Below are 12538 nucleotides of genomic sequence, written 5' to 3' on the forward strand. Positions count from 1 at the left end.
CTCGGGATCGGAAGCCTAGCTAAGAGTAAACCACTGCTAATATTCACCATTGTTTTAACAAAATTTCGCGAGGTGGGCAAAGTTTTTTGCCAATCCAACATATTCAGTACCCTGCACACTGGGCCCTGCCGTCTCAGACGTCGGACGGTATGGCAACCGGTGAGAGGCGATCAAATCTCAGGTTGCTCAGGACGTCTTTGATTCTGGACCAAGGTGGCACATGCACGACTCGCTATGGAGACTGTCTCAGACTGTGTACTTACAACGTGAGAACAGTGTCCCCACACGCTGGCCTACATGCCCTTCTCGGAGCTGTAGAGCGTATCAAATTTCGATTGATTGCTCTGCAGGAGACCAAGTGCAGAAGGAGTGACGTACGACAGATGAATGGCGGTACACTCGTCATTCGTGGAGAAAAGGTTCCGTCGCGAAATGTAGGGGGTGTTGGTTTTGTTGTGCACCCATATGTCGTCCGTCTTATCGATTCTCACGAGATCCTGTCACCTCGTCTGGCCATTCTTCGCCTCCGCTCTCTGCGCCAAAAAAATTATCAGTATCATCAACTGCTACTCACCAACATCAGCAGCTGATGAATCCGAATTGGACGCATTTTACGAGGAGCTGGAGGAAGTAATCCGGCGAGAAGTCCTTCTACAAATTCGTTGTCGGAGACTTCAACGCGAAACTAGGAAAGACCACAAAAGAGGAATACAGGATTGGAAGATTTGGACTAGGGGACCGGAATGAAAATGGCAATGGTCTCGCCGAGCTGTTGTCCGCTCTTTCCTCGCCTCTTTCATGGGAAATCTCTTTTCATGAAAAAAAGATCATCGTTGGTGGACATGGGAATCACCCAGTGGCGCAACCCGTGAGGAGATCGACCACATACCATCCGGAGGTGGTGTCTACTCGATGTCTCGGTAGTACCACCCTTTTGTAGTGGTTCTGATCCCGTCTCCTTCTTGCAAAAATACGACTTAGCCACACGTTGGAAAAGAACATCTGCTATTGGCAACGAGGCAACGAAGAAAGAGAAAAGAAGTTGTCTACAACGATTGCGTACTCGAGGACTCCCTGTCCCCCAAGATGACTGGCACATCGAAGAGGACCCAACGTGGACTACGAGATGCTGCTCAGAAGATTACTAGCCTGTGCTGAGCGTGCCTCGAAGCCGCGCACGACAAACTTGGATCGAATTTCGAAGTCCACCAAGAAATTGTTGGAAAGAAGAAGGGCTTTGAGGCTTGATCCGAATGCATCGCACGTTGAGCGGTTAGTAGCAAACACTAGCTACAGAAAAGCGATCTTTTGAAATACAGGCAGAAGAAGATTCTGGAAGCAGCCCAAAGAAGAACGAGTCTAAAGAAGTGCCGAAGGGATCTCTGCGAATATAATATTCCGCTAGCATCTTTGTTGAGCGAAGACAGGACTCGCACGTCTTCTCGTCGTGAGATGGAAATCATTACGGAGAGGTTCTACTTGAACCTTTTCCGTTCATCAACTCCTGTGTCAAGATCATCACGAAATCTCCGATCGTCCCCACTGGTGAAGCTCCACCACGGATTCTCTCTTACGAGTATTCCTTTAGTGGAAGTACGACATTTTATATCAGCAGACTTTCTTCGGGCTGGTGACCATCCATTTCATGCAATGTTATCGGCGCACATGACGTCTTACCTTCAGAAAGAAAGGATCCCAGACCAACGGAAGACCTCGCGAACCGTTCTTATCTATAAGAAAGGTGACCGAGAGGACCTCCGAAACTACCGTCCGATGTGCTTGTTGAGCGTGTTATACAAAGTATTCACTAAGATCATCCTCACGCGCATATCTAGGACGCTGGATGAAGTCCACCCTCAAGGAACAAGCTGGATTCCATCAAGGGTTCAGCTGCTTGAACCTCATCCAAACTGTTTCAAGGTCATAGAGGTTTGCCGGGAATACCGCCTGCCCCTTGTTCTAACCTTCGTCGACTATGAGAAAACCTTCGACAACGTAGAAACGAGTGCAACTATCAGCGTTGGTCGATCAAGGTGTGGACGCGTAGTTACCTTGATTACCTTGATTACCTTGACTCCCGTTGATTTTCGAACTGGTCGAGCGGGCGCCAGTAATTCTTCCATTTGTCCCGATCGCGTGCCAGAATAGCCCAGTGGTTCCTCCTTTCGCGTGGGACACGAAGAGCATCATAATTTTTTTTGAAGGACTTTGTGAAGAAATCTGACCATTGGGTCGGCGGTCTTCCTGTAGTGCGCTTAATATCGCGGGGAACCCAGTCGCTCACGGCTCTGGTCCAACGGTTGTCATTAAAGCGCATCACGGGTCCGGCCCACCTTATTTTACTTTCTTTGGCAAACGCGGCGGCGTCTCTAATCTTCGATCGCTGACGTAGGAGAGAACTTCGATTCCCGTCCCCCACTTGCGTGAAACGAGGTACTCCTAGCATCACTCTCTCAATTGCGACTTCAATGACCACGTTTTCTTCCTGCTTGCGAAATGCCCAGGTTTCCGAAGCATAGGTCAAAGCAGGAAGTACGGTAGTGTTGAAGAGCTGAGCAGGTTGTTCCTGGTCTTCCTCACTACATCCTCGATGCTCTTATACGCTCCCCAAGCCGCTCGTCTCCTCCTGCTCAGCTCGGGGGTCAGGTCGTTCATCATGTTTAGTTCCCGATCCAGATAAACGTAGCTAGTGCATTCGGATATGTTCGTTCCGTTGAGCGTGAATGGGGCACCCGAGACCCATCCGTTCCGCATGAACATCGTCTTTTGTAGATTCAGCTGAAGACCGATGCATCCACATATTTTATCAAATTCGGTCAGCATTCGTTCCGCTTGGCTGATGCTAGGTGTTACCAGTACGATGTCATCAGCAAAGCGCAAATGGTGTAGCTGCCGACCATCAACCTTCACTCCCATGTCGTCCCATTCCAACTTTCGCATTGCGTTCTCGAGGGTGGCTGTAAATATTTTGGGTGAAATTGTATCACCCTGTCGGACCCCCTCTTCACGTCAATGATGATGTTCTTGTAGAATGGCGAAATTCCGGTCGTGAAGTTACTGTACAACTCTCGAAGTACCTTTATGTATTGAGTAGGGACGCCTTGGTTGTCCAAGGCTTCCACGACCGCTTCCGTCTCAACTGAGTCGAAGGCCTTTTTCAAGTCGATGAAGGTGAGACAGAGCGGCATCTTGTACTCTCGATGAGTTTCGAAACAGTGTGAATGTGGTCAATCGTGCTGAATCCTTTTCGAAACCCTGCTTGCTCGCATGGCTGTCCTTAATCCAGGACTTTTCAATCCTATTAAGGATCACTCTTGTAAAGAGCTTGTAGATGACGGACAGAAGGCAGATTGGACGATAGTTGGCGATGTCATGTGGATCTCCCTTTTTATACAACAACACGGTCTTGCTGGTCTCCCACTGTTTAGGAACCTTGCATTCCGACAGATAACGTGTAAAGAGCCTCGCCAGGGTGTTGATGAGTACTGGCGGAAGGCTCTTCAGGTGTTCTGGTCTTATTCTGTCGGGACCGGTTGCCGTACGAGTTCTTAGAGACATGATAGCATGTCGTATTTCGGACGGGAGAACCTCTGGAATGACTGACATCTTCCTTCAGATGATGAGGAGGCAAGTGGACATGGCTGTCGAAGAGATCAGAGTAGAAGTCGTAGATGATTTTCTCCATCCCCCTTCTCGATCCAATGGCTGTTCCGTTTGGGTTCCGGAGAGCAGTCATCCTCGTCTTGCGACTGGCGAAGTCTCGACTGGCATAGCGGATGCTTTTCCCCGCCTCTGCAGCTTCAGCCAGCACTTCTGCTCTTCTCTCTTTAAGGTCTTCCATTATCGCCTCTCTGCAAAGCCTTGCAAGCTCGAACGTGAGTTTTTGGTTCCCTGCAGCTCGTGCTGCTCCACGCTGGCGTATCAGCTCAAGAGTTTGAGGAGACAGGCGTCTCTTGGTCGTTTTAAAACTCTCAGCCTTCTTCGCACAGTCGTGAAGGTGTTCAACGAGCCGGTCATATTCTTCGTCGATGTTGTCCATTGCGGAAACTTTCCAAAAGCCGGCTAACGTAGCCAAGAGATTCCAGTTGAGGATAGTCCTGGGATTTCGCTCTCTGAATTTGGCGGCTTTCTTCTCTCCCCTTGTGAAGGAAACTCTTCCTCGGAGGAGGCGATGGTCCGATCCCGTATTGAACTTTGGTACAACAGCGACGTCCGTCAGGCAGAACCTTTTATTGATAATGATGTGGTCTATTTCATTACGGTACCCTCCATCGGGTGACTCCCACGTCCAGCGTAGAGAGGAGGGCTTCTGGAATTGCGAGTTCCCATGGATGGTCTTAGTCGTCATGATGAACTCGGAGAGCCTCTCTCCCTGGTCATTCCATCGTAGGTCGTGGGTCCCGAAGTGATGTTCCTCCGGCGTTCTTCTTGGGCCAACTTTGGCGTTGAAATCACCAATTATGACCTTGTAGAAGGCATGATCTTCTCGGTAGAACTTCTCCAGGTCCTTATAGAAAGCTTCGACTTCTTCTTCTTCGTAGCTTGATGTTGGAGCGTAAGCGACGAAGATAGTCAAAGCTGGTGTTGGACCACATCTTCTCATCCGCAGACGTCCGATTCGGGTCGTAATTTGTTCGAAAGAGTCGATGTTCTTTGCCGTTCTCGTGTTAACGAGGACGCCAACTCCACCAACACCTCTACTGTCGAATGTTCCTAAGAACAATTCTTCTCCAGTCTTTCTCTACGGCGTTGAGAGGGTGACGTCGTCTCGTCTCGGTCAGTCCGATGACGTCGTACTTGATCTTCTTGGCTTGCATCATCAGATCTTCGATGGCCGCTTCCGATGTAAACGTACGTGCGTTATAAGTACAGATCGCCATCCTAGTCCTTTTCCGTTTCGGTAGCCTAGATGACTCCTGCAACCCCGTCCCACCTGGCGTTACCGTACCAGGCTTTCCTCCGGAATCTCTTTTCTATTATTGTGTTTTGCATAAAATTCTAAAACCCACGAGCAGGTTGCAAGCCTCTAGTCCCATGAGTTTCTGGGAGAACTTCCGTTCTCCCACAGTGGACGCGTAGTATGTGAGGACATGAGCCAACTGTTACGATCGATGCACAACTAAGATACAGCTTTTCCACCGTCCCCTCACCATGCCCATTGGAAAGGGGGTACGGCAAGGCGATATTATGTCGCCGAAGCTGTTCACAGCTGCATTGCAATGGATAATGAAATCGGTTTCCTTCGAAGAAAGGGACATAGGATTGATGGAAGATTTCTCTCGAAGCTTCGTTTTGCGGACGACGTCCTGTTTTCGAGCAGTACCAGTGAAGCAGAAACGATGCTCAACGAAATGAACGAAGCAGAGAAAAGAATAGGACTGCAAATAAACAGAACGAAGACACAGTTCATGACGAACGCCTACGGTGAGGACGGAGGAGTGCAACTTGAACGCTCCCAAATCGTGGACACTTCGTCATACGTATACCTCGGGCGTTCTATGAACATGAAAAAGGACTTGAAGGAAGAACTGAATAGAAGAATAAGAGCAGCATTGGCAGCATTCGCCCACGTTCGCATTCGTGGGCAGACACCGCTGCCACGTCTACGAAGCTACTTACTACCCACAGAGCCCTTGACATATGTCTGAAGTTCTGAAGTTTAACCGGCGCACACAACACCTAACCAGTCTTCGCAGCTCCGAATTAAGAGGAATATTCCGCCTTCGCGACCCAGCGGAATATATATCGAAAGCAAAGCATAGATGGGCCGGTCAAATTATGAGAAGAATGGACAATGGATGGACTAAAAGAACGCTAGAGTGGATCCCAAGAGACGCTAAACGCCCCCGAGGGAGACCGCCAACGAGATGAGGTGACGTGTTCGCTACGCGGATGGACCAAGTAAATAGAAGTTTATTACATGCTCAAATGGTAAACATTACATCGGCCGAAGCTGGAAAAGGGTGTGTTCATGTTGATGCAAAAATTAAAGAAATAGAAAAAACAGAACAGTGATAGTGATTCGGTGTACTAATACAGACGTAGTTCCAAAAGAATGATCGATGAAAGATTCTTACAGCGTTCTTGGAATTTAGAGCGGTTTGCATGATGGCTCGTGAGTCGATTTGAATCTGAACGGGCGAAAGATTTCTTCAATCCTTCTTCACTCACTTCTTCCACATATTTGTTTATTTGGCTTTTAATGCGATTTCTTCGGAATCTCCTTGTTTCTGAGTTAAATTTCTTAGAAAGTAAGGATTTGACCTTCCTTATAAGTCGTAGCTCCTGCGTTTTTGGGCCATCTTTGCAACGGTTAACGAAAATAAAGTGAAGGGTGGGACAAAGTATTATAAAGGGGTAATCGATTTATCTATGAAGACATGACTTTCGCACTGAGGCATTTTGGTACGCTTGAAAAAGTAGCTGTTTATGAGGGAATTCTTTTACGTTGGAAAATCGGAATCGATTGCAGACAAAAATCGTTTCCTGTACAAGGGCAGAGGTCGTAGGTAGGGTGTCGTATATTTTCTTAGACGACGAATTTGCTAGTGAAAGTACAAACTCTTTAAACGTGCTACTGAGCCTTGTAATTCACTTTATTAGGCAAAGAGAATCTCATTATTAAGCATCGCGGCTGCACTTCTGTCAAGGCATCATGACTGGCTGCTGTTCATCATCGATAGCAATGCGGTAACTATTATAAACATACCTGTAACCATGGCAAAATATAGACATAGTCATGAGTGTTCATCTTGGCCATGTACGCAGCTTTCATGAACTCAATGGCCATATCACGAGTTGACGAGAATATACAGATTATAACTGGAAGTAGATGTTGTCTTCAATATAGATGAAGAGGAATAACAAGGTTACTTCTTGCATTATTCGATATTTCCTTTAGCAGTCCACTCTCCCCCATTGTCTTTGTATTGGCATTCTCATCGAACATAACCTAAACGCGTGCGGAACCTGCTTAAATTTAATATATCTGACTTTCAAGTCAACTTAACATCTAAGCAGGTGCATAGGAACACTGCAAGGTGAGGATCTTCTCTCAAATATAAGCTACTGCTAAACAGCATGATTATCTGTTTTTTTACTCCTTTAGAAAAGACCAAAGCTAACTACTACCTTCACGTTTCCAAACGGTAGGATATGCACTGGAGCGTGGTTCCCAGGTAATTTTCACCAATTCTGCTTCACCAGGGAAGCTTCTTGAGACTTGACTCGAAACTCCATACTTCTTCACTCGAAACTTTTGTCGAAATTCGAAATGGTCTAACATCTAAAGGTTGGGGGGACGGGGGGCTGGATGATAGACCTAGACCGGGAAAATAGAAATTCCTTAGATAGAAATAATTGACTTTGACTGAAGAACGGGAGGCTGATCCTACTGCAACACGAAATTGTCAGGAGTCCAAGGAAAAGTAGCGGAGTATCCCTCCGAATTGTGTCTGTAGATTTATGAGCTCATTTTTACGTTCTTTTCTATGAAAGCCACCGGGAACGATTCCCTCAGAAATTACTCCAACCTACAAAGAAAATCCAGGAAAGATTTCCTTTGATTTTGAGCGGATGTCTGCGGTTGCTTCTAAGAATTTTGGATAATTCTACTCTTCTTCTTTCGTAGCTGACATGGTTACAATCCTCGTTCGAATCTCCTCTTCAGGGTCTCGTCCTCGGATTCCGACGTTCGTGGAATATGACCGTGTATTTGTGTCTTCGAGGCAGACTCCTTTGCCGATGATGTACGCTGAGGTGCTTCTACAGTGGAAAGGACATATAGATGTCGGGCGAACGTTGACAGGTGCTAATTGTCCTCTCGGTACGGTAGATAAAAACTTTCAAAATCTCCGAAATCATATGTATGATAAAAAAAATACCTTTCAGCAACTCGTAAGTGAACGCTTTCCATTTTTATGGACACCTCAGTCCTTCCTCGCTGTTCTATATTTCTGTTACCGGATCTCAAAATTCGCTTAGGCACGTACCTTTTTAATAACCATAATCTTGTGCATATGAAAGACTTCCTCGAAGGCTACCGCTCTCTCGAAAGCCAGCGGACCGGTATTCGTGACCACGCCTATCTGGAAAAAGCTAGGAAACTTAGGTGAATCTGCAATACTCTGTGCTTCAAACGTGCCTTATTCCAACCATAATGAATCAAAAGAGCCGCAACGGCCTCTGCCAATGAGTTCGTGGTTCTTAGCGATACCCGAGCCAAAGTTTTATAGATGGATTTGTCAGCAAATGCATTAGACGAAGCCATGTAGCCGACTATTGGAACATTCCAGAAGGAAGCCATTTTGGCAACAGCATCAAGCTCTAAATAAATAGATAAACTTTGTACTGACATGTTTCTCTTCATACAACCCAAGCTCGTCTGTCTCCTTTTAATGTTCGAGTATTATAGCGCCCCCGAACCAATTCTTAATTCTGTAGTACATAGACATTGAAATAAGGACAACCTTTGTCAAGGTTCTCCATACTCACCAGTATTGCAATACGGTCCTATGAACGCTCGTACTTTTTGTACATGGTACATGTCAGCGCCGACGGCTACACCTTCGAATGACTCGCCACATCCCATTTGGTTGATAATCCTGAAGTGTTTACTTCGCGTTGACACTGTATTCGTGCTTTGCGTGGGCCATTTATAGGGTTTATTGCTTCTTATAACATCGTTCTTAAGAAACACGCATACGTCAATTCTGCTCATCCGGATTTTCAAGGAACAGGTGGTCAGCTCATCGCTTAATGTTAGCTTTGGTCAAGGAGACAGATTTTCTTCTGGATTAACCTCTATTGAAGGATTTTATGGTTGTTTGAATGCATAAGAGAAGTATGACTCGTTAGGAGTTTGATACAAAAAAGCAGACAAAAAACTTCACATTGTGTGCTTCTGGAAACATTGCGGGCTTGGCCAGTGGTGTCGACATCACGGACGCTGCGAACCTCCCTCGCTGACCTGCGCTGATTCATCGCAAAGCTGGCGAAACTGGCGATTGGTAAATGACAAGTAACAAAGGTCAGCGCATCCGCGTAAATGTAGCGTTGTGTACTACTACTCTTAATGTTATTATCACTTTCTCTTGAAAATTCCTGCATAATTAAAAGTGTTGACAAAGTTTGGGAGTGATAAAGGTTTGGGAACAATTATTCGAGTTACTACTAATCAACGGATAACCTGATTTCTGAATCCCTGAATCAAACACAAGGATTCCCTTCAATGTAGAATTATTCAAAAAATTCCCACGCAATGAACAAATATAGGAAGAATTCGCTAAGCTTACTCAATGTCAAAATCGTCGTCTAAAACACCGTCTTTCCAAAGCTCCTTCCGCGAAATTTCGATGATTTTATCGCCATTCTTCATGAAACCACTAGCTCCAATATGGCCGACACGAACCTGGAAGACACACTTAAGCCTATTGGGCTGTTAAAAATTTTGTTTTTGTGGATCTTCCGTTATCTCTCGTAAGTCTACCGTGTTGTCCTGATAGGAAATGAGGAAATAGTCTATCGAAAGAAAAAGAAATAGATAACGATATACGACCACCTTTTTTAAGTTCACGGTTGTAAGCAGTAGCATCTTGAAGCGGACAGAAGTTTGTAAGTCGTCTACTGCGCAGAGAACATATAAAAGCTTTGAACTGGTAGCAGCGGTAACCCAGAACATGAAGGGTAGGGAACCGCTCCTATCATTTACAGTACACAATTAATGTGAGCCTGAAGGCTATACGACCAGGAATAATTCTGGCTGATCAGATGCCCTCAAGCCGTAAAGATTGGTGCTGTAGTTGTGCTGGGAAATAGGAGCAAGGTGAGGTGCTTTGCGACTACAAAGCGAGGATATTTATGGGTAGCCAATCAAAAGTGAGCTCACCTTGATTCCATCTGAAACTGAAAGAAACGCCAGAACAACGACAATTAAAATCAGCAATTTGCGGCGTTCACGCATCACAAAGGCTACCACGGTATTTGATCAACGAAAGCGTGAAGTGACTAGTGAGCATCTTAACGGACCTTATTAATACACGGTGTTGATGTCGCCTAAAGAAGATTTGCGCTACACAGGCAATCACTTTAATGGAATATGGATTTGCTCTCGACGAAAACATACCTGGTATCCTCGAAGTTCAAGAAGTCTTCGTATTATTAGCATTTCGTACTATGGTAGAATTTTAGAGGATTCTTTCAAAAAGAGAAATTGGAGAAGGGAAGTTTCAAAACTCCTAATAATTATCGAATGAAACGTCACGCAATGCTACTTCACAAGTCTCTCGAGCAGCTTCTGTGGTTCTGGCACCTAGGTTAAACACAAAAAGCAGAATAATTAATATACGCATAATTCTCTATCGAACAACAGGAAAAGCACTGCCAAAACATCTAATTTTTCATGTAAAATTCTCACTTAACAACATCATCTTTGTTATTCTTTCCTCTTCGATCTGTCTTCCAATGAATTGCTAAATCTGATAGTGACGACGTTAGTACTAATCGTTGAGTCCCTATCCACCTGAGTCCTCGACTGGTTACATGTTACGAACACATCAGCCCACCTCGTTTACAACCTTTCAAGGGTGTTTCGCATCTGTTAGAGTCCACTTGTCCTTGTTTCTTCTCAAAAAGTGATTGGATCATTTCTACATGGCCTACGACAATTCCGCATGTGGGCATGCATTTTGAGTTAGCTTCAGATGATATGGTTAAATATTTCTCCGCGAAACGTAACCTTTAAAGATAGCATACCACGAAATTGACGATGTTGGAATCTCTTCAAATAATTGGAAAAGAGCACAGAGTAATTAATAACGTTTTCGCAGTAGCCTATTTGAGTAGAAACAATGGAGAGGCTGCTAAGGCAACCGGCGGCTATACAAATGTGACATTCAAAGGTGCAAATTAGAAAAATTTGTCCGTGAAAGCCGTTTCCCACGTCATTTCTTAAAACGATTAGAAGCAGTTGAGGGGCAGCACACTGATACTCATAAAATAGATACCTCTCTCTAACTTCTTATGGAAAATCCCAATATCGTCAACTTAGTGGCGGCTTCAATCAGCGTTCTGTCGCAAAGTGTAAGGAACATTGTGCTGAAAATTTAATCCTTCTGCAGCTAGTTACTAGTCATACGGATTCGTTGAAGTTTTAGGAAAGTGGCCAGTTGACAGATACATCATGCACCCTTCGTTGGCGATGACGTAGTAAGCGGATAACGAACGTCAGTGCTCCTCCAGTAATCCATAAGCGCAGCAGAACGCTCTGAGAGCCTTCGAGAAATTCCTTTGACGATGGAGAGACTTGAATGGTTTTAGCAGTCGACTGTTCTCCAGAAAATAGGCTACATGCGTGTTTTATCGAAATGTCTATTACATTATTAAAATATGAGCAATATATTACCTTTTCCTTGCCGACGTTACTTTTGCCATTTTTTATTATTCGTTCCATTCTCGCTTGAAAATGGAGTCGTTTTTAAGCGTTTGCATCTTTCAAAAAGAAGAGTGCAGAAACATCTAGGAACTCCACACTCTTCATAATCTATACTCTGTAAGCCTCAATATTTGCTGTCTTGCTTTAGTTTTATATTCATTTATGAACCTCAACTTCGGGAGCTGAGCAGAGACTACATGCATACTTTCCATACCATCCATAGGTAAAGTATACCAAGGACTTTGTGAAGTGTATCTGGAACTGCTGCTTTTCTTTCATGACATATGTGATCGTACTCTTTACTATGCCCATTGCGAGAAAAACCAGTTCCAATACACTCCTTTTGAATGGCGACGGTATCTGTCACAACTATACCAGTATGTGCATTTCAAAAATGTCAAAACAATTCCCGTGTTTGACCATCTTCTTCCTTACTTTGAGACAATCATTTTTATTTGGACTTACAGACTAGTTTTCAACATCTCTGTGATTTCCATGGTTACATTCCATAAATGGTTCTTGCATGATCAGAGCTTTTCGTGAAGCTCAATGTATACTTCCAACATCGAAATCTACGAAAAACAATTCAAGAAGAAATTTCTGTCTCAGAGATGGTACCATCTTAGAAATGATCCAAATAATCTACGCTGGAAAAAAAACTACTTAGCTCTGATGTAAACTTTTCTGAATCCAGAATCTGCGAATTTGAGAGTAATCAGGCCTTCTCTGTTTCCCAATATTCAAATTCTCGAAAGGCAGTTAGATTTGGTAGAAAAATGGAAACTCTCATGATGGTCATGAAGCTATTGCTATTATTTTTTGCATCTTTTACGTACATTTTACCCTCGTGTGGTGAAATCCACAATTTGAAGAGCTTTTTTTCCATACTGGACTGGACCAGTTTCTACTGAAGCAGATCTATAGAAAAAATCTATCTAAAGTCTGCCCACATTTGTACAATAATTGCGTGGTTGATTTAGGATAGTGACATCCCGCATTTATTCTTTTATTTTGTGCTTATCTTGTGATACCTCAGTTAGAATGAAGTTAAAAGTCTACGTCAGAGCTTGACGCGTACTTGTGGTTAGTCGGTTGTCATATAGTCAT

At 44.4% G+C, this 12538-nt stretch overlaps 7 protein-coding genes across 10 annotated transcripts; 4 read left to right on the forward strand and 3 right to left on the reverse strand.

Annotated features, from left to right (window-relative positions):
* Positions 1-149: 149 nt before the first annotated feature.
* RB195_001938 (uncharacterized protein) lies at positions 150-590 on the forward strand (the record flags this gene model as incomplete). Its single annotated transcript, XM_064198952.1, has 1 exon — positions 150-590. The coding sequence occupies one exon, from the start codon at positions 150-152 to the stop codon at positions 588-590; it is 441 nt and encodes a 146-aa protein (XP_064054833.1).
* A 536-nt stretch (positions 591-1126) lies between these two features.
* On the forward strand, positions 1127-2148 carry RB195_001939 (uncharacterized protein; the record flags this gene model as incomplete). The annotated part of the gene is made up of 2 exons (XM_064198953.1): positions 1127-1272; positions 1320-2148. 2 exons carry the CDS (start codon positions 1127-1129, stop codon positions 2146-2148), a joined length of 975 nt encoding a protein of 324 aa, XP_064054834.1.
* Positions 2149-2520: 372 nt separating this feature from the next.
* RB195_001940 (uncharacterized protein) lies at positions 2521-2940 on the reverse strand (the record flags this gene model as incomplete). Its single annotated transcript, XM_064198954.1, has 1 exon — positions 2521-2940. One exon carries the CDS (start codon positions 2938-2940, stop codon positions 2521-2523), a length of 420 nt encoding a protein of 139 aa, XP_064054836.1.
* On the reverse strand, positions 2521-3188 carry RB195_001941 (uncharacterized protein; the record flags this gene model as incomplete). Its single annotated transcript, XM_064198955.1, has 2 exons — positions 2521-2957; positions 3059-3188. 2 exons carry the CDS (start codon positions 3186-3188, stop codon positions 2521-2523), a joined length of 567 nt encoding a protein of 188 aa, XP_064054835.1.
* A 236-nt stretch (positions 3189-3424) lies between these two features.
* RB195_001942 (uncharacterized protein) lies at positions 3425-10165 on the reverse strand (the record flags this gene model as incomplete). 4 transcript variants are annotated; one of them, XM_064198956.1, is made up of 9 exons in its annotated part: positions 3425-4713; positions 4856-4973; positions 6710-6822; positions 6874-6952; positions 7992-8087; positions 8216-8325; positions 8494-8603; positions 9294-9409; positions 10124-10165. In XM_064198956.1, 9 exons carry the CDS (start codon positions 10163-10165, stop codon positions 3425-3427), a joined length of 2073 nt encoding a protein of 690 aa, XP_064054837.1. The 4 variants fall into 4 exon arrangements, with proteins under 4 accessions (XP_064054837.1, XP_064054838.1, XP_064054839.1 ...); XM_064198959.1 differs by lacking the exons at positions 3425-4713; positions 4856-4973; positions 6710-6822; positions 6874-6952 and having other exon boundaries at positions 7996-8087; positions 8155-8325; XM_064198957.1 differs by lacking the exons at positions 6710-6822; positions 6874-6952; positions 7992-8087; ... (2 more) ...; positions 9294-9409; positions 10124-10165 and having other exon boundaries at positions 4063-4192; positions 4266-4713; positions 4763-4880.
* On the forward strand, positions 5220-5648 carry RB195_001943 (uncharacterized protein; the record flags this gene model as incomplete). Its single annotated transcript, XM_064198960.1, has 1 exon — positions 5220-5648. The coding sequence occupies one exon, from the start codon at positions 5220-5222 to the stop codon at positions 5646-5648; it is 429 nt and encodes a 142-aa protein (XP_064054840.1).
* Positions 5929-7904, forward strand: RB195_001944 (uncharacterized protein; the record flags this gene model as incomplete). The annotated part of the gene is made up of 6 exons (XM_064198961.1): positions 5929-5963; positions 6627-6690; positions 7029-7040; positions 7109-7178; positions 7670-7807; positions 7891-7904. The coding sequence occupies 6 exons, from the start codon at positions 5929-5931 to the stop codon at positions 7902-7904; spliced, it is 333 nt and encodes a 110-aa protein (XP_064054841.1).
* Positions 10166-12538: the final 2373 nt, after the last annotated feature.

The sequence above is a fragment of the Necator americanus genome, chromosome IV, assembly GCF_031761385.1.
Source record: "Necator americanus strain Aroian chromosome IV, whole genome shotgun sequence".
Classification (NCBI taxonomy): domain Eukaryota; kingdom Metazoa; phylum Nematoda; class Chromadorea; order Rhabditida; family Ancylostomatidae; genus Necator; species Necator americanus.